The 21,757-nt window shown below is 39.1% G+C and overlaps 1 protein-coding gene across 7 annotated transcripts in view; it reads right to left on the bottom strand.

Annotated features, from left to right (window-relative positions):
* NTRK2 (neurotrophic receptor tyrosine kinase 2) overlaps positions 1 to 21,757 on the bottom strand; it is a 207,790-nt gene that overhangs the window by 142,350 nt on the left and 43,683 nt on the right. For all 7 annotated transcript variants that reach the window (XM_021380843.1, XM_021380844.1, XM_021380845.1 and 4 more), the window contains exons 7-11: positions 21,323 to 21,455; positions 19,514 to 19,813; positions 14,249 to 14,281; positions 9,622 to 9,722; positions 7,732 to 7,831 (exon numbers count right to left, since the gene is read on the bottom strand). In XM_021380843.1, the coding sequence (XP_021236518.1) occupies positions 7,732 to 7,831; positions 9,622 to 9,722; positions 14,249 to 14,281; positions 19,514 to 19,813; positions 21,323 to 21,455 (667 nt within the window). The remainder of the gene's footprint in view (positions 1 to 7,731; positions 7,832 to 9,621; positions 9,723 to 14,248; positions 14,282 to 19,513; positions 19,814 to 21,322; positions 21,456 to 21,757) is intronic.

Raw genomic sequence — 21,757 nt, 5'->3', positions numbered from 1 at the left:
CACTTAATTATTATTACCCACATTCTCTCCTAATTCCCATTGCACTCATCTTCACGTTTTTTCCTACATGGAGCCTCCTTTCTCTCTAAAATTTTTCAAGGGCTAGACCACTATTTGCTTTCACAAACTAGTGCATTCCCAAAACAGCGTGATCTGCATATGGACAAACGTTCATAAAAAGGCATGTAAGTGTTCAGGCATTGCACATAAGAAACTGAAAGAGAAACTCTAGGCTATGTAAAGTAAGGACTTCTGAGGCAGTATGGACATAAGGTGAACGTAGGTCAGCTCTCTGCAATTTACCCCTTTAGGTCTGACTCTTCTCTTTTGCCACTACCCTGATCAAGCCTTGTATTAGGAGCTGTGATATTCCTATCACAGGAATAGGAGCTTCAACCGATATCAAGGTAGAGCCCTGGAAACTATGATTATTCTCTTTCCTTTTTTTTTTCTAACCTGTTCCTTCTATATTCAGCATCTCCCTAGTTCTCTGTTTCATCTCACTTCACTCACACCACATACATGTACAGATTTTTGTCCCACTTCCTGCTTCTCTGCTACTGTTTAGGAGAGAGGGGAATACAACAAATGTTTGTTTACTCTTTCTTTACATATACTTTTGTCAGAAACAAACAAGCCTCTGATTATTTTACTGTGTTAATAATATCCATCAGTGTAGAAAAATTGGGAAGAGCTGTCAAAAAGTTAATAACTCACTTACTGCATCAATTAATAAAACTAACTTTGAATATTGCAATGAAATGAGATCATAGTCAAATGGTCCATTTAATAATAAAAATTCCCCTTGACTCCTTAAGTCCTTATTTATTTATTTAGTGTGTCACCCGCTGGCTTGCTGCTGCTTCACTGGAGCTGTGTTCCTCTTTTATATCCTGCAATTTAAGATCAGACTCCGGAAAACTAATAGCAGACAGAAATGTAAATCTGAGATCCAGAGATCAAATTCTATATAAATAAACAGTGGAAAGCAAGAAAAGCCTAACAATATGTTCTGATAAGGTGACATGACCCTAAAGCAATGTTTTAAGAGACTCCTCTTTTCTTTATCAGAATAGGGGAGAGTTTAAATGTTTTAAGATTTTTGTAAAATCCTTTATCCAGAATTACTTTCATGGATCAGTTCATAAGAACTCTCAGTCTTTGATGTACTTACAGTAATATGCTTCTTGTAAGGTAATATGCTTTTTGTAAGGTATTTATAAGCATTAACAAATCTGTCTTCTAAACGTCCGCATGATACATAAATATTATTGTCTCCATTATGCAACTGAGACAATTTGTGTGATTTGCCCATGACTACATGGATTGGAATGCCAATGTCAAACAACAAAAAATAGCCTCTTGTGTCATCTTCAGATGAGCAATATCATCATTGACTTTACTGGTCTACACACTAAAAAAAACGCATTTTTGAGGACATTCATTTTTTCTACATCTTATCATACTACACTTGCTCACATGAGTTAATCCCTCCTTTATATTCTGCTAATTGACTAAATAATAATTCTAAAGACATTAAAAGATTGACACCCACTGAATCAGCATTAGGGTAGGCATAACACAGTTCAGAATTACTTCTGATGGAAAGTCAAAAAGTTCAGTATTTCAGTGATTTGATGAAAGTCAAGTAATATGTCCCCAAGCTACAAACTGATCCTACATTTTGAGCATATCTCCTCCAAGTTATTTCTCAAATAACATCAAGGAAGCTCTCACTGGAAGATTATTACAGTCATGTAACCAACTTGATCATGTTTGCCAAACTGTAGGTCTTTGCTGAAGATACAAAGCTTTTATTTTGCATTTGGTTTACAATTAAAAGGCATAAAGGGGCTTCTACTCTATTCTGCTTGTATTTCATTCTTCTCTTGGTCCATGAACAACCAACTGCTTAAGCAAGACATGCAAAAATTCATGAATTAAATAGAATAGCTCTTCCCTTTCCTGTACCAGTACTTCAAGGCACTTGCTGGGACTGATGTGAACTCCTTGCACTCTAGTCTGAATGAGGCAGTGTTTGTTTTGAAATCTCTTGCAATCACCACCTTTACCATAAGAACATGGAGTGAAATAAAATGTGTTAAAGCAGAGAACATAATGATCATTTGCTACTACTGTGCCTACTGACATGTAAGGTAGAAAAATAAGAGAGAAGTCCCTCATTCTGCCAGAAAACTTGCATCCAAAAGTATATGCAAAAGCCTCAACGAATTATCTTGTTAAGAATGAACAAGAAACTATTCCACTCTAACCTGGACAGTGTTACACCTAAAGTCACATACATACAATTACTTGGGTAAATGAGCATTCAAGACTTGAAAGCATTATTGAGACATCTGTCAAAAGCTGCTGTCACAAGTGCAGAATGACAATGTTATTCAGTAAGGAGGTTACCTACTGTTGTTCTGAGCTTCTTACCTAAACTACAATACTATAAGACAGTTAATAAATATGCTACATCTGAAGATGAGTTTCAGTCTGCCTTCTCCTACACTGTCTTTTGTACCATTGCTCAAAATATAGCAAAAGTTTACAAGGCAAAGCGGTACAGTAAATGATACACAAAAGAAGAAAAAGAAATTTGTCATTATGAATGTCCTTGTATTGGAGTAACTAATATTTTTTAAGTAAGAAGTTTTCAAGGAACTTCATGGGCTAGAATAAAAGATACTGAAATTACTTGAGAGAAAAAGCTATCTAGAAGTAGGGTAAAATTCAGTTTTGACCTTGTTAGGCAAAATCTATGTGTTTCTTCCCAACTTTTAATCAGCTTGGTGAAAAAGCATGGCATTCCGACTGATACACCAAGCTGTAAACATACACACAAAAGTCATAACAAGCAGCTGCAAGGTCTTGAAGGAAAGGTACTATTTGGGGATTGTTTGTACCAAAAGGAATACCGCTTTGTTCTTTAAATCAGCTCACTTGATGTCTGGTCAAACAAAGCCAAATTTCTGTACCCTGCGCTGAACAGCCTCTAAAGATAACAAAAGGGGCAAATCGTTCACAGATAGCAGTTCCATTTAGGACATGGCAGGCAGTTCAGAGAGAGACTGAAGAAGGAGAAACATCATTCAAAGCATGACCCTCAAGCTCACAGACATGAGAAGACAGCTGGTACAGGCTAAGAATGATGGGAATTTCAGACTCTGTTGCCTTCCTTTGCACAACTGCATAAGGCTCAAAGCACTGACAGAAGCTTCATACAAACATTCAAAAACCCTCTAGCCCCAGAGGGATTAAGTACACATATGTTTCCCTCTACTTCTGTCAGATTCTATTTGTTACTTTCTTATGAGAGAAGGGGCAGCTTTAGGGAGGGGTGAGTTCTTCCTCCTTTCTGGCTTTGGTAAAACATTCAGAAACTCTGCCTATCATGGCAATAAAGCAGTTGAAATAACACTCTGGTCTGCAGACGTCCACTTCCAGTGCATCTAGCAAGTAAAAGAAGTGCTATGTATATTGTCCTCTTGCTGGAATATTGACACCCTGTGCTAACATTTACTACAATTCAAATCAGTAAAAATGTTTTCATCCTTTTAATTATGCTGTTTCAAACTTTATTCACTGATCCGTCTTACACCAGTTTCCTCCATACTTACATCCATGCTGAATTAACATTTGCAAAATACAAAGTTGGTTATTTTGCAACTAGTTGTTTATTTACAGCCATTTTTTCAACAGGAGAAGTAGAATAAAACAGGACCCGAATTACTCTTCCACTAATTCTCCCAGGGAGATCACAAGCCTTCTCCTGCCCTCTTCACTTTGATTCCCTTGTTATTTTTCAGTTTCATATGCTGGTCAGATGGAGTCAGACATACACAAAAAAAAAAAGATAAAGAAACATCCGGGCAGACTTCAGCGAATTCCAACCATAAGAACTTTCACATCCTCCTGCAGGCAAGCAAGCCAAGGTGTTTCATAAGAGTAACCCACAAAACTTAATGAATACATTTAAGAAATTAACTGAAGCATTCACCATTTATGCTGCAGCATCTTTCAAAAGCCTAAAAACCTCACCTCCAGACTGAAGCAACCAAAAGCAGCTTTTCACACAAAGCTGTTTTCAACAGACTCCAGATAGGAAGGTGCTTAAGATGTTCACAAGCAGCGAAAAAGAGAAAACTAGATTTCACCAGTTACCTAGATGAATTTTGCGATGCTATCTGGAAGTCTAGCACATCATTCACAGAATAGTATCTTTTTTTCATAGTAACCGTATTTTAAGTCTGTTCTTGCACAGATCACAGACCAGCCCTAAACTAGTACTGTTCCTGAAATCAATCATCAGAACCCGCTATTTCCCCAGGTTCTAGAAGACAAGTGAAAAGAAGCAACACAAGTATTAGAAAAATTGCCTCATATGGTGCAACCCAACTCCAGCTAGAATCCAGAACAAACACAAACAAAATACTTTGGTATTATTACTAGTGGTGAACAAGTGAACTGATTTACTTGTCATCTATGTCTGCTACTACAGTTTGGAAAGGTAATTGAGTGAAATGAACATACTCCAAGTTGTCCTCTCATCTCAGATATACAACATAAAGAGAAAAGCCAAAGAGAGGTTAGTTTTACAGAGCTCTTCAGTACATATTGTTAAGAGGTTGATCAGCACAGCCAATGGACTGGAAGCCTCCAGAGAACATGGGGCTCCTTATCACATAAACTAGATTCTTCTCTGCTGAGGTACAGTTACAGGAAGAAGGCAAGGGGAGGCGTATGGGCTCTGCGGCACTCTGTGTCTGCTCAGAAAACCCAGAGCTTCCAGGTACAGCCAGCTCTTAATGCAGTGTAGTTCAGACAACAACCACGTCTCTTTCTGGAGAGACTACATACCATCTGTCCCAGACTCCAACCATTTTCAAGCTCTATAAGCACAGAATTATTCAGCAAGGACATAGTACAAGCAGGAGATAGATGATGCCTGCACAAAAGATGGATTTTTGGGATGGGATAAACAAGCATTAAAAGATATGAGGTATAAAACAAAGTATTCAGCATGATGCAAGTACGTGCCATGAACCCAAACAGGATGAAAATTTTATCCCTTATATAAAGGCATCTTCTGCAGGACACAAAGTAGTGATGCCTATTTGCACACTTTTGTCTAATCTTCAGCAGAACGTTTTTTCCCTCCCTTCATGTATATGGTTAAATTAAAAACACGACTGAATGCCAGTTTAACCGCTCCAGTTATTGAGTGATTAGTTGTTTTTTTTTTTTTTTTCTAAACTACTTCCTAAGGAAGAGTGGAGAGATGTTTAAGGATGAGGTGTCTGAGGTGACAGTATTGCGCGTTCATAAAGCAACAGAAAAATAAAGCACTGCCTTTTATGAATGCAAAATATGCACTCCTATTTTGGGGAGCATTTGATGATATTTTAATTTTTTTTTATTAAATATTTTCTAAGGCAATCTGGATATTTCATTTTCCCAGTTTTCCTACTGCACCAAATATGAAACAATGTCAATATGCAAAGTTGGAAATAATTTTGCTGTCAATGAATTCAAAGGCATATGACTCAAGGAGTTCACAGATTTGATCATTTTTTTCCAGAACTTCACATTCTGCTGATCAATATTGAATGTAAAAAAATTTCTCTTCACCTTTGCATTATTTTACTCGTGTTCAAATACCTCAGGTTGTATTAATTATCAATATATATTTATGCAGCAGACTTTCCAGAGCAGGTAACATTATTATTCTGGGTCTGACTTATCAGTATGGTGTTATGATCTCAGGCCATTAAGTACTACCTTAATATAGTCAATAATACTGATTACATTAATTAGTGTCACGGATTGAGCCATACTTGGAAGTTCAGGTGTGAATGCAAACTCTGGAGGAGTTTGAGGTTCACATCACAGACAATTGAAGGTCATTCTTTTCTAATGACACATTTAACAGTTATTTGTAGCTCACAGTGACATTTCACAATTGCCACACGTACCATGCCTGTGATTAGTTTCTGAAGGAATGTATGTGAACTGTGAACTTGTATCACTGCTCTTGGTAACCATCACTGGTTCTATTTAGAGAATAAAATAAACTACACACATGGGGCTGCTGTCTCTTCATAATTTCATACAGTCATTATCCAAAAAGTGTACCCTTGCTAAAACATGATCTACATAAACAAATTGCAACAAAAGAACTACTGAAGAAAGACATTGATTATGTAAGACCATTATTTTTGTGAGAAAAGTTCAACTTGAAGATACCGAAACACAACTGCTATGTTAAGTGCTCTCAAAAAGGTAATAGAATTTCTTATCAGACAAAATAAATCTTTGTACATTCTTCCTCAGGGTACAGTTTACTTCCTAATTTCTGCAGTGTGTTGAAATACATGTGCAAATTCTGGAAAATGTAATGAACTCTCGGCTTTAAAGAGCTAATGTTTGACACTGCCAATCACTGCTCTCATTCAGCTTCCACTAACTTGCTTTCTATTTGCAATTCAGAAAGCTCTGTACACAAATGAAATTTACACAGAACACTTGTTCAGTTGTTGGAAGTTTTTTTATAGTATCTGGCCAAGACCATGAGCTGCAGGCTTTATGTTGTTTTTCAGGACTGTTTACAATGACTGTTTTCCTTTAACATTACCCAAAGACCACATCAAAAGGAGGTGAGGGAAAAGGTTACCATCCCTTTACCATCTACACTTTTGCTCTGCTCAAATCTCATCTGCTCCAGGAACTCTTCTCTAAGCAGAACACAGAAACACCAAATATACAGTAGGTATCTCTGAAAAGAGTACTGCCAAGGATAAGCCAGAGTCAACGAAGTCTGCATCCATGTGGTACTACAACATAAGCAGTACTGAGAGGAAGAACCTATGGTTAACAGGAGCCTAACAAAAGAATAGTTACCCCTCTCTCCACAGACCCTCAACTACACATCTTAAGAACAAAAGTTCATCTCTTTGGTATGCAGTAAACAAACATTTAGTCCTCATTTTTCTTTTATTTCTTCCTTTTTTTTTTTTTTTTTCGGATTGCAGTTCTACCAAAATCTCCAGATTATGACTGATGTAAAGCAACACAGTAATGGAGTTATAGCCCTTTGTACACCTGTGTTACATGTACCTCCATCAAGCTGTAAAATTAAAAAAAAGAATAAGTGGAAGAGCTGAGATGTCTGCCTCCCAGAGGGACATGACCACTTGCCATCCTCTCCAGCTGCCACTTACCAATATACATACAGAAGCTCAACAAAATGCATCCGTCAGAAAGTCCTGTAAGACAGCAGGCACTGCAAATGTACATTCTACTCTTGCCATTCTTTTTCTTTGCATTTATTACCTTAAGCAACATTTGCAGTACACTCTTACATACAGCACAGATTCTCATCAAATATTTGTAATCTAAGTCATATCAAAATAAATTTAATTTCCTATATTCTTCCTCCCTACACTGACTCAGTGTTTTACTCTTGGAAGTGTGGTACGGGGCTGTGCAGTAGGATGGAAAGAAATGGTATTTGTTGTAAGAAAAAAAGAAGAGTAGAACAGCTTGATCTAAAATTCTATACGCCCACCTGCATCTGTCTCTGCCCTTACTTACCTGATGAACAAATGAAACACTAATTATGATGGCCCTTCATTTGGTTAACTCAACTGTTCTTGGTGCAGAAGCCTAATGTGTTAGCTTGTACAATCCACAGCTGTTATGGAAGACATAAAAAGCATCACTGCTTACCTTTCATCCCAAACTTAGAGTGTCTTCCAAACTTCAGAATAATGAGCATTATTACTAAGCCAGTGCATACCAGTGCTGCAATTCCCACCACAACATACACCTATAAAAAAAGGACACAAACAGATCTATTTGATTTGCTCTCATGAACTATCTTCAAAGACATTCATTCTTATTAATCCAGTTATGTAAAGAGATTCATTTCAACCAGGAAACATTTGTACTCATATCAAAGAGGACAGGAAACTGCTACTTGTTGAAGTTTCTTCCATCCTATGGAGACTAGAGATTCAGACACCTCCAAGAACCACTTTTTCAACATCCTGTATGTTCAAGGTGGGGAAGGGACACAGAGTGGCATGTTACAGGAAAGCAAGTAAGCAAAACATGTAAGAAAAAACTGCGTCCAGTTCTGGAGCCCCCAACACAAGAAGGACATGGAGTTGTTGGAGCAGGTTCAGAGGAGGGCCACAAAGATGATCACAGGGCTGGAGCACCTCCCCTATGAGGACAGGCTGAGATAGCTGGGGCGCTTCAGCCTGGAGAAGAGAAGGCTCCGAGGAGACCTTATAGCGGCCTTCCAGTACCTGAAGGGGGCCTACAGGAAAGCTAGGGAGGGACTTTTTAGAAGGGCAGGTAGCGACAGGATGAGGGGAAATGGTTTTAGGCTGGAAGGGAGTAGATTTAGACTAGATATTAGGACAAAATTCTTTTCCGTGATGGTGATGAGACACTGGAACAGGTTGCCCAGCAAGGCTGTGGATGCCCCCTCACTGGGAGCATTCACAGCCAGGTTGGAGAGGACTTTAAGCAACCTGATTTAGAGGGAGGTGTCCCTGCCTATAGCAGGGCAGTTGGAACTAGATGATCTTAAGGGTCCCTTCCAACTCAAACCATTCTAAGATTCTATGATTTACTGTGGAGTGGTTGAACACTGCCATGGATTTCCAAAGGTGGCTGTGGAGCCTCCATTCCTGGACATATTAAAAACAGCCCTGCAACTGCTGTTGCCAGCCCCAATTTGAGCCTGGGGGTGAGGAAACGAGACAATTTCCAGAGGTCCCTTCCAGTCTCAGCCACTTGTTGATTCTCTTATCAGAGGAGATAAGAGCGCCTGATATACTCCCAGTATTTCAGCACAGTCTATCACCACAAAGCAGCCACTGTCCAGCTGCACTGATACAACATCAGCTTGCAGTCCCTCCTTTCCCACCTCTCCCCAGGTCACAGCTGGCTTCCTGAGCCACAGTGCACAGGTTTTCCCCTGCCTGCTACTGTGCAGGGTGACAGGTGTTGGAGGCGGCCATGTTAACTGCTCACCCACTGCTGTTCTCCAGCAGCTCAATAGGACAGCATGAGAGGCAAGGAAACAGTAGAGGAGATCCACCAAAACAGCTAAATGTGCTGAAGTCAAATACAAATGATCTTATAAAAAAAAGAGATGAAATCACATTTTAGAGATGTAGTTAAGAATCTGAAAGTTCATTACAGCGTGGCCTCTCTGTGAGGAGAAGCTGATTTCAGGACTGGTATTCAAACAATTTTTAAATTGCCTTGGATGTCTTTGTTTTGAAAACAAACAGTTGCTCTCTTCGGCTTAAATTAGAAGCAGAGTCTTGGCCTAAAAAATTACACTTAGTTGCTCAGAAGAGCATAAAACAAATTAAATAGCAATTGTACTTGGGAAGTAATTCACTCTTTCAAAAATGGGTGAGAGGGTCAAAGTGGGGGGCACTGCTTTAACATTTTCTTTTTCCTGAGTTTGGGTCACTATGCTGTAATAGCTCCTGTTTCTAGTAGCTTAGGGTCCCATTACAATCTCCACAGTTTCATTAGTTGTATAGTCAGAAAGTCTGCCAAGATTAGGGATCAGGAAACAATGTATATACTTACAGTGATGCTATCTTCATTCTCTTTGTTGGAAACATCCGTAGAAGTGATCTGATTACTGTTATTTGTGGTGTCTCCAAGATCATTAGGCGTGGTTTCATACTCTTAAGAAAAGGGAAATAAAGGTTGCTTTTATTATTTCTTAACCTCAGAGGGGAAAGAGTTGTCTTTATTATTTCACCTCTGTAACACAGTAAGGTCAATAACACCTCTCAGGACTCTGGAAACAATACATACTTGCTATTGTATCTGGTACACTTTGGGGGCGATCCCTGTACACAGACAATTTTAAACAAATGTGTTGTGACTGACAGACATGAGAACAGAAGTTTGTTCTCTCTGCAGCTTTACAGAGAAGCAATCTATGCCATAATCTCTCTATTGGAAAACCTAGAGTTAAATAAGATCTCCATCCATAAAGCTATTTTTATGTGTTTCTGACTTCCCATTAAAAATGAAAGACTGCCCTCTACACTGAACTTCTCCAGCCTTGTACTCAGCCAAATATAGGACTGTCTTAGAAATTAGCTTGGGGACTTTTGTTTAGCTGAGGTGAACTCAGCAGATGGCTTTTTAGCTCATTTATAACTACCAAAAGTGAAACAGTAGTTTTTCTTAGTTTAAATAAATGACAAAAAAATACTATTGAGTGCATAGGGATTACAGTCTAGCATGATAAACCATCATAGAGATAAACCTTTAAAGAATTACACGGTTGAGACAGTATGAAAAAATTTGATTTATCAAAGTATTCCTACTGACAGGTCTACAGGGGTGCATCTGGATCTATTCCATCAAAAGAATGAACAGGCTTCAATTATTTATAATTATTTAAATATGAAACAAATATATTTACAGCCCATGATTTTCTGTCAAATTTATTCCAATGAGATAAAAATAATTAAATACTATTCATATGAACTTAGAGATACATACATTAAAATAAAGAACAGAGTATATTTTAAGATTACATCTGGAAATATACATAATGTTTCAATTTTATGACTGTAATGTGTGCAGATGAAAGAAACAAGGGCAATAACTGCATCTATTACTAATGCACCTCCAGCATTGTAATTTAAATTAGCAATTAATTGTGTATTTCTTTGCACATTTTGATTAGAAACTGTTCCATGAGCCTACAGATGAAATCATAGCTGTGAATATGAAAAATGCAAAATGCAGAGGCACAGCTCTCACTAACCGCAGGGGCACTAACCCTTGCTACTTAGCATGAGGAGGAAGGGAGGGCTGCGCCTTGGTAGAATTTGTCTTCTTTAGCTCCCAAGGCCATTTTGGAGAGCTCAGCTGGCACTGCTAGCAAGAAGCTGCACCAGGTTTTTGATCTTCATGCATGCACAAACACATTTTCTGTCTGCAAAGCACTCAGCAGGCTGCAGATTTTTTTGGATGTGAACCCACACAGCTACCTCTGCCACCAGTGCTACAGTCAGTACAGTCAGGTTGTCTAATCAGCTCACGTAGTCTGCTCTGGCTCTACACCACACATGCCGAAGGATAGGATTTTTTCAAGCCAAAATACATATTAAGTCTACAGAGCTTTCATGGGAAACAAAATTTAATTTCCTGGTCCTTTACCATTTGAACTCTCCAACTCAGCCCTGTATCTATGTCTATAGCTTCCTCAGCAGTGAGGTCAAAATACTAATGAAAGGCAAACAAACAGCATTCCTAACTCCAGGCAGCATAAACCCTATCCAAATGGCTCACCTGCACAAGCAGCCTGGCCTCTGAAACAAAGCGCTGTGCAGACCAGCCTCTTACTACAAGTTTTGCCACAGCAAAGGAGGAGGCTTCTGTTTTATTCATTTGTAGGCAGCACAAAGGCTCTTTACCAGGGCAGAATCCTGTTTGCAACAAGGATCTCAGCTTATGAGACTGAGCTTCCTGTACAATTAGCTGCATCATGTCTTCAGTAAGATAGTTTTGACCAAGCCTGTACTTACAGTAGCTTTACAACAAGACCAATAAATGAAACAAATATTTGGAGCCTTCACTGGTTTCTATAACACAAATTTCCAGTAGTTTTTTTTTGGCTCTCAGTTTTACCTGTAAATCATAGAAGGCAAAATCTGATGGTCTTTGCAATTCTGTTTATGTTCCAATTTGTCCTAAGATACTGGGAAGCATGTCCTGAAGGACTAATGAGAACTATGCAGAGCATTTCAAGTCTGGCCTGCGAATCCTCTGAATGCAGTTTTATGTTAAAATGGGAAGAGAAAATGTAGGCCATTTCAGTACACTGGTGCTGCATTGCCATCTCCCACTGTATAAGTGTGAAGCATTTACATTTGAATTATTGCCAGATTTTCAAGGCCTCTTGAAATGGGTGAGCCAGGCAAGGAAAGCACACAGAACAGCCACCCAGCCAAAACCAGGCAATTCTGAATTAAAAAAATTCTTGTTCGCTTCATTACGAAATCCTGCTATAGACACATAGCATTCTGATAGAGACAGGGTCACACCTCTCAACTCACACTCTCTGGGACTTGTATTGCTCCAGGGCCAGATTCCCTCGTGCCTAGCAACTTATGCAGCCACCTGCAACTGTGCCAACTGAGCTAAGCCACATCTCGTGCTCGGCAGTATCCTGCTGCTGTTCTACAAGCAAGGTGCAAAGCAGCTGGGACACAGACGAGATCACCACAGTAAGCACCGGGGAGTCATTCTGCACAGCCCTTCTGGGGCTCAGTGCTACAGGGCACATTGTCTCTCTCACGTAACCATGCTGGAAGCAGCATGCCATGGAAACATGAGTTAGGAGCCGAGGAAGCTGGCCTGGCATCAGTTTCCTGCTCAGTCCCAGGCAGGCAGCACTGCCTCCTGCTGCCTCTTCCCATGCAGCACCACAACAGCTCTCCTCTTCACGTTTTTCAGGAGGTCCACACTAGCCACAGGCCTGAGATGAGAATCCCAAGAAAGCAGTCCATGGCATAGACTGCTGCTGCCTCACCAGTTCTGTTTCCCACAGTATTTTTATAACACTTAATGGGAAGCCTTTGGAAACCACCTCACAGGGAGAGTAGGACACGGAAGGTCAGATCCTGAGGGACAGCTGGGGAGGGGGTGGGCCATAAACAATCCTTTCAGCACCATCCAAGCTGTGAGTAAACATCAGCACAGGGATCAAGCGATCTAACAGGAGTCATGGAAAAGGCTCCATCTCCAGGGGGAGCCAATCCCAGTAGGTCCATGTCAACTATGCAGGCCCTCGTTCTCCACAAAAGTGAAGGAGTTTCTCATGTTTCCAGCCTGCCTTATATATTAATCCCACCAACTGGGCTTGTGAATTTGGAATAATTAGGGAAACACTCTAGAATGCAAAGTGTTTCTCAAAGCAAGCACTGAGTCACTGAAGCAAAGATCAAAGACAGCTATTTCAAAAAGCAGAGAGAAAAGCCAGAAATAATAAGGAATACTGCTTTCATCAGGACAAGATCTTGCTGGCTCAGATTCACTTGCACAACTCAGAGCACACATTTCAACAGAGCCTACCAAAGTCATCAGAAGCACAGTGCTCACATGGTGAGAGCCAGACACATGCACCAGGACCCCAGCAAGTAGCTCAGAATCACAATCTTCATGTATGTAGCTTGTGTAATAGAATGTAAGTCGGAAACTGTGCCAAATGCCACCACCGTATGCACCCCTCCAAAGAAATAATACTTTGCAAAGAGAGGAAGGGGGAGTGTTTAGTATTTCTGAGCACTTAAAGCCAAAATGATGCTTCAATTGCACATTTGCTAAAGTTTAATGACATGGAATGGAATCAAAGCAATAACATTGAAATCAGTTTAAGGAAACTTGAGTTATGGACCATTTCATCCAAATAAAAGTACTCCAAATAGGATCAAGCTTCCACTGGAAGCTAAAGGGTGTGTGGGTATGTTAGTCAGGATGGACTTTCATGATCAACAGAACTGTTATGTAAAACTAGCTGGTTGTTTTTCTGTTTGCGGCTTCTATTCCAATGCATGCTGACCTTCTCTAGATACAGTCTAAAACATTTCACCTAACTAAAAAGCTAATGTGAACATCATGTCATCAAATCTTCTGGCACTCACTCAGATATCACTGAGCTGATGCTCTGCTTATGCAAGAGAGATTAAAGGAAGGTACAAATGAGAGGAGAGAGAAAAATAAATTGCCTACAGGAAAACTTACTAGTGCCAACGTCATTTTTAAGTGGGATTTAGGGGTACATTTTTGAAGGCTAAACAAGTATGGAAACTTTCCTGAAAAATAAATTAAGTTATATAAGGAGAAATCATGACCTTCCTTTCCTCCACAACATGCCTCACAAAATCTCATGCCTGTGAGCTACATCAGACAGCTGTCATTCTACGGGACCAATTGCAACCATTCGTAGCAGTGGATTTATGCCTTTCCTACTGTGAATCAAAAGCAGCAGGACAAGTAAAACGTCATATTGCCCTCACTGATTTTAAATAATATAAAGCAGGAGAATGAACAACACAAAGTACCTTTTAGAATTCTATTGTAATATGTGCCATTTCAGTTTAACTAAGCCTGACATTCAATCTTTTAGTAGTTTGAGTTTCTTCAATTCTATCCTTACAAGTAAAGAAAAAGAAAATCAAATATATACCATAAACGTCTGGATCCACAATTGGGCCACTACCTGTACATGGAGAAGAGAAAAAAAAAAAGAAAGAAAAAGCCTTTGTAAATAGATTGCAAATGTTGGAAGATCAAGATTTTCTTTAGTGTTTTTTAACGTTATTTGCATTAGCACTTACCAGTACCTACAGAAGTACAAAGCAGCGTCAACTTCTTGCACTACCTGTTTATCAGATTACATTTAAAATATTTTACAGCTATCCCCAATGTTAACACTTAGCTTCACGTGAAACAGCTAACACACAGAGTATTAGCTCTGCTAAAGGCAGAAATATTTCCCAACTGGGCAAAATGCTGTCAATGTATGCCTGGAGTAAGTGCAACAATAACTATTCTTGCTGGGAATCAATGATAAAAATCTCCCTGACCTTAAGTGGAAGCAGATTTCAGTGGCAATTACAATCACTGGCTCTTACCTGGTCAAAAAAATTTGCAGTATAAGCACTGTGAGAGCAAACTGGCTTACAGTTGCAGCACTGTGAGCTGTCAAGGTAAGGGCTAGAGTTAGCAACAACCTAAGCATCGCCATCTCCTTCACTCTGTGAATGGGTGCACAGCTGAACTGCAGGCAGAACTCAGTACCAAAAGAGTGAGGTCTCCCAGAAGCCAGACTTTACATAGGCAAATGGACCCATGTAGTCTACTCTTTTCTAAATTTTACTAGTTCCAGTTTTCAGTTTTTTCTAATTACTACACATATGTAAGGCTAAGGACATATGTGAGCATAATGCACAGAACACCCACTGAAATTAGCGTAGTATTAGACTATTCACACTTCAAAATATATTTGTATTATATTTCAACATGCCCATTCATCCTGGTCTATAAAGTATTTATAGCATAGATTATGTAGTAGGTTCCTAATCATCCTTTCTGTATACTCACTCTTTGTTGTTTTGGAAATAAAATTAGCAGATGGTTAAAACCTCTAAAGATGAATCAAACTTCAAAATGCATAACTCTTACAATGTGCAGTAATTCCACACCAGTGGCATTACACTGGCATAAAGCCACTGTCAAGTATGACTAGAACACAGTTGTTTATGCTTATGTCAGCACAATGTGAGAATCTGTGCTGAAAATACAAAACAAAGAGCTGCAAACTATTAGCAGAATGGCAGCAGATAATTAGGTTTCCCTTTAAATGCATTTGAAAATATTCTACATAGATCACTCTGAAAGTAATGCCACCTATTTATTTCCATGGAAACTACAACATACAAAGACCACAATAACACTATTCGAGAGAGCTGTGAAACCCTATTATTGAACATAGTCACCACCATTAGATGTTCATTAGTCTGCATGCCACACTTGTCAAAATCTGCACCAGTGGAGGTGACCCACTGTTGCTGTTGCTACTGCTGAAACACACCACCCGTCGCCTCACTGTGCTCACATCCACTGTTGGCTCTCCACAAACGTTTAGCAAGCATCAAAGAATGTCAATGGGTGCCATTTTTTCTGCGTGGAGGGATTCAGTGACATGCCTTTGCTTCATATACACTTCTGTGTCAGACACCATTCTGTCAGACTGCCCCACTGCTGCCATCGGTTGCACAACAACAAAATGTAAGGGAATATTGGTGAGAAGGTTCAACCTCTACTTCCATACCACCAACATCCGCCTCTGACATCATGGGCCAACATAATAAAATAGGAGGCATTACTTTTGGAGCAGCCCTTGTAGTATCCAGAGATATAGCTTAACAGACCCCATGAGAACTGCCATGAAAATCAGCAGAAATAAGTAACAAGTGAAAACAGCCTGTACTATTATTTGTCCTCAGGGAACTTCTGACCAGGGTTTTCCTTCCATAGTTCATGGATTCACTTTTTCCACTGTAAAATATCTGATGAAAGATGGTATTCCTAATTTACTTCTGTAATCTGAAGGAAAAATAACAACAATGACAAAACTCCCAGGCCTTTATTTCCTGAGTTACATGGCAACATTTTTGTTACTATTTACTGGAATGGGGCTGAAGCCGTCAGAGTAGTTTAACCCTTACTTCCTGCCAGGATCGTTTAAGCTGACTCCATTCAATGCCTTTTATATAACACTTCACTTCAAATAAAGTTGCAAAAATCAAGATGCTGGACCAAACCCAAGTTTCTCTTTAGTGCTGCCTACATAAAAACACATCTTCTCGATCATCAAAACATTAGTTGCAGCTATTTTAACATTAAACTTCACCACAGTAATTTTGCATGTTTACATGCAATTAATTATTTTTTAAGGCAAACAAAGAACAGCATAGTTGTTTTGGTCTCTGTTAGAACAGGTTGTTGTAAATAAACTATTAGAGATTTATGCTATTCACTCGTCTTTATGAAGTACACCAACTACACTTTGTTTGCTTGCTTCTTTCTTTATAAAATTGACATTTTCAAAATAAAGCAGCAGCAAAGACTCAATCCAAAAATATACTTTTGCAAAACAGGCCCATGTTGTTATGCCACACAGGCAAGATGCTACTTCTGAGGCATATTTAACATATTGTCTTACTTTGACAAGATACTACGTGACTTGAATTCATTTAGCTGAATTTTATAGTATAGGGTTGGTAGATAAATAAGCTTTCTTAAAAATAATTATTATTGGTAAAAATCTCTCCAGTGCTCATTAGATGTTTTGGATCAACTTTGGGAACAGCTATCAGAATAAAACATTAATGCTTCTTGCCTACTGTTTGCTGTAATGTGCTCTCAAATAAGCACGTTATCTTCAGCAAGAACAGCTACACTGGAGTTCAAGAATTTTAGCAGTTTAAAATCAGTTAAAAATGTAGCTAGCAAAGCCTGAAATTTCTTCTTCCAGTCTTTAGCATCTAAAGCAAAATTTTAATTTACAGTATTAACTCTAATGTCATTAACACAATATAAATCCCACTATGGTATTTGCTTTCCTCTACTTTATGTACACTGTTGATGCTAGGAAGACGCTTCAGATTTAGTTATATTTATTTTAGGTAGATGTACAGCTTATCAGTGAGGGCTTTTTTTATATTTTATTTTATTACCTGCAGTGAATTTGCCTGTAAGTGACGTTAATAACCACAGAATCAGTTCAAAGCTCAGTGAGGACACCCCACCCCATGAAACATCAGGGCTGGTATTTAATTCAGTCATGAAGGCATGGAAATGAACATAATACCAGGGTGTGGGCCTTAATCTTCATGCTTCATTGTACAACATGTGGGCCAAAAGAAGAAACTACACAGTAACGACAGCACTGAAAAAGTATTTTAAGGGTTTAGAAAAATCCTGACAGAGCTTTAAATAGTAATAGTAAATATTAATAATAATATTATGCATGGAGGCTTCTGTTTTTTAACATTTGTTTTTATGCAAGCTTCAGTAGAGGAGACAGCAATGTTGTGAAATACTTGAAAGCTCAATATCATTATTCTTATAAAAAAAAAATCTCCTCTAATGAGAACAATATTGACAAGGCTAACTAGATAAGCAATTTCCCCAGCTATTAATTTTTAAGACTGGTTTGGAGCAATTCACCATGCATTAACTGAGTTCTAATGCAGGTACGTCCTGCCATTAAGTAGACTAGTTTCCTCCATACTGTTTTTGTGAAGCTTAATCCATCACAGAGCTTGGAAATGCTGAAAAACACAGCACAGATTATCTTGGAAACCTAAAAATGATGGAGCAAATCATAACACTCTTTCTAATTGGGAGGATGCCTCCTGCTCTATTTAGTGATTTTAAAAGCTGGGAGAAGCATAAAAGCAAAACAGAACAGTAAAAGGGATATGGATCAAAGACAAAAAATGATAAATTATTGTAAGAGATTATTAGAATTTTTGTAATTCTATAGAGAATTAGAATTATTGTAAGAAATTATTAGAAGAACTGCTATTCTGTTAAGAAAATGAAGCCAGGTTCATATTAAATAGAGTGTGACAGAGCTTCCATTGCACAGAGAACACGGACAAGGTGGACTGTGTTACTGAGCTGCTATAGCGCAGTATCAGAGGATGCCAGTCGCTGGAATCATGGCATGTTCTTGTAATTAATCTATTTAAGGAAGAACTGCAAAGAAGAAGGAAGAGAGAACTGCAAAGGACAGCAGGAGTAAATAGAGCCTGACTGTATCAGCTCTTCACCTTCTCTTTCCAAGGGTGGAAAAGGGAAGAACCCGCTATCTTTTACCCTGTAGCAGATTGAGCTGCTAGGAGCAAACACTAAGTACAGACCATATTTTTACTGTCTCTAGCCTGCCTGCACTGCAGGAGAGAGAATTTAAATATTCACTTTTTTTTTCTGTCAGATAACATTGGCACTGCACATTGCTGTTTCAGAAAAGAAGGTTTTTTATATTCTGTGATTAAAAAGCCAAAGGTACACACATGCTCATATTTTCAGATATGACGGTGCAATTATTTGCACTAAAACACGCCTGTATTTCCACTCCTGCTGTGTATGGTCCATTCAGAAGTTCTTACACATAGAATAATAAATTTGCGTGTATGTCTTCATTCTCTTACAGTCACTTCACATCTGGTTTTGAAGATGTGGGGAAATATCACACCACACAGAACATCAATCACTGGCAGCAGTCCCTGCAGTTCAGTGAGTTAGTCCACCTTGAGCCTGATCATGTACTGCTCAGGAGGGCTGAGGCAGAGCCTCTGGAGCAAGATGCACATAATTAACATAAACCATTTTGAGCACAGATATTCATAGGCATGTAGGTTTCCAACCTCAGCTGAAGTGGATGAGAATTTGACACCTAAAAGCCTGTGAAGACCTGAGACTTCTACCATCCTACCTCGGGGTTACTTGTTTTCTCTCCAGCTCCCTCTGGTGTCCTACACAATATGTTATTATCAGCTCACTGGACTGCAATACTTATTTAGACACAAGACGCTAGATGCTATGTGGGCATCCCCCTGTGCCCTTGGATACACTGCCTAGCTGTATTCAAACACAGTGTAGAACACTCGTGGAGTGCCTGAACTGGCACTCGGTGCTTTCCAGGATCAGAACTGAGGCTTGAGAAAACACATGAGAAGCAGCCACCTTTCTCAAGCCTCAGCTGGCACTGAGGAGTTTACCCAAAGGAAGAATTTAGAGAGCACTAGCACAGCTTCTACAGTTAAAATAAACCATCACTTTACAATGGATTTTAAAGACATTCATCCACAGAAAAACCTCACCAGAAGCACATTCTCATCAATTTGCAATGGCTAACATTGAATGAAATCATACTCACCATCTCCGGGCACTGACATGAAATGAGCATCAACCCGCTTTTCATCCTCTCCGTACTCATTCTTTGCCAGTAAGGTATAAGCACCATTATTCAGGTGAGTAGGGTTGTCCAGCTGAAGGCAGCCATGGTATTCACTTTGATTGATAACATGTATTTTAGTACAGATGTATTCAGACTCATTCAGTATAGCTCCTTCATAGAACCACTGCAATGTGGGCTTAGGGTTCCCTTTCACAGTGAATGGAATGCACCAGTGGTGGTCCGGGGTTGGAGATTCAATGAATGTGATATTTGGTGCAACTATGTTGGAAAAAAGAGTGAAGAACATCAGAATATCTGGAACATGTCTTTTCCCCACTCCCTCAAGTCATTAGGGAAGTATTTTTCATTCACAAGTATCACAGTATGTTACTTGCAGGAATTATACCTATTTGCAGCACACTCAAACAGGAAGCTCCTCAGCTCTGCATAGGTTACTACACTTACAACAGAAACAAAGCCATTCTTCAGAAAAGAAAAACTAACTGTTTTATCTAAAGACTGACCACCACCTGCCAGGTGTGGAAAATTCAGTTACTGCAGAAGTAGAAAAGAGCAATTTTAGCTATACTCTGATGCAGAAAATGGTGCAGAGCAGTGCTGAAAGAACAGAACAGCACTGGAAATATGTAAAAGTTGGCCCAAAGCAAGCAGTACTGGAAATATCCTCTGCCAGGAATCCAAACTTTCAGATGATTTTCCTCACAGAATCAAAGCCAGCACAGATGACTTCATTCCCTGGATTATTCTGTCAGGGAATGACCAATTTCTACTACACGTTCTCTGATTCTTTTTTCAAACCTGCTAAAATGTCTCGAGTTTACAGACTTGTTCTGTTTCCCTCAGGAGACTATTCCAACACCTTGCTCTTTATTTCACTATTGGGAATTTTTCCTTGATATTTATTCTTAACTGCATCCAATTTCATCTAGTTACACTCCGTTTTATCACTCATAACAGTGCCAAGCTCAGAATCTCATTTACACCATTCAAATATTTCTAGTTTATGTTCCTTCCCGTAGCTATTACATATCCAATTTCAACCTACAAGCCATTTGAAGTAGATCTATAGTGACTTTTCTGGTTTTCTCTGTCATGAACACACGCTGAGCAAAGTTTGCCATCTCCAATGAGCTCTGTTCCCATCGTCAATTAAACAGAGGGTTGCAACTTATGAAAACATGCTGTCTAGTTCGCACAAAATGAATTCAGGCTGGGATCTTAAATCTAAGTAGCAAATTTATCCATATCACATGCTCCTTACCCCCTCCTTGGCCCTGACAAATAAGTATATTATTCAAACTATGACAAATAAATTTACATCTGGCAGTACAAATGTTTCAAGTGCATTATTTTCTGAACAAAGCAGTTGTTGCTTTAGATAGTAAAAACTTTAACATTTGTAGTCTCTTACAGTTAGTTCTATGCATTCACACTTCTTAATTCCTAAGATAATGTGTACGTATATGCACACCACTACAAACCTTCCCACACTGGCAATGCTTTGGCTTTCAAAACATCATTTACAAGTTGTCCTAATTGAAGATAAAGCATTTAGAAATGTATTTTTTTGCAGAGCTCAGAGCAGAAGAAGATAAACTCGACAACTTCTGGTTGGGCTCTTCCCAGTATTAACTGCAGTAGGTTGTTCACATGCTTACAAGCTGTTCCTGTTTTAGCAACCTCTGCACCCCAAAAATATTTATACCCAAAAGAGCTGTTGCTAATGTAGTTTGGCCTCAGGAACTGCATGAAGGCCTGGGTACATACAGAATACCGTCAGCTCGGCAGAGGCTTGGTCCTCTCCAACAATGTTCTCCGCCACACACGAAATCCACAGTCCACTGTCCATGGATGAAACATTCTTTATGGTTAGCGAGGCAGGATTCTTACTTGTGTCACTCTAAAAATGATCAGAAAAACATGCATGTGTCAACTGCAGCATAAAGAAACAAGAGAAAGGCGGGGAATCACTGGCCACAATTCAACAGCATTTTTTGCTTTCCTTTCTCCTCTCAATCTGTAATTAATCAAAATGGTACTTTGGCATCCTATCCAGCAGACATAAAACACAGAACCAATTGTAACTATCAGAGGCTGAAGTTTGAAAAGTGTAGCCCTGTTGCAAACACTGCACTCATCCATCTCTCTGTCCTGTCCCTGTCAGTTTCTGCCTTTTCTGAACACTTGTTCCCCTCAAGGCAA

The sequence above is a fragment of the Numida meleagris genome, chromosome Z (genome assembly GCF_002078875.1).
Source record: "Numida meleagris isolate 19003 breed g44 Domestic line chromosome Z, NumMel1.0, whole genome shotgun sequence".
Classification (NCBI taxonomy): domain Eukaryota; kingdom Metazoa; phylum Chordata; class Aves; order Galliformes; family Numididae; genus Numida; species Numida meleagris.
The sequence above is the reverse complement of the archived record's forward strand: the minus strand, read 5'-3'. Positions and strand labels throughout refer to the sequence as shown.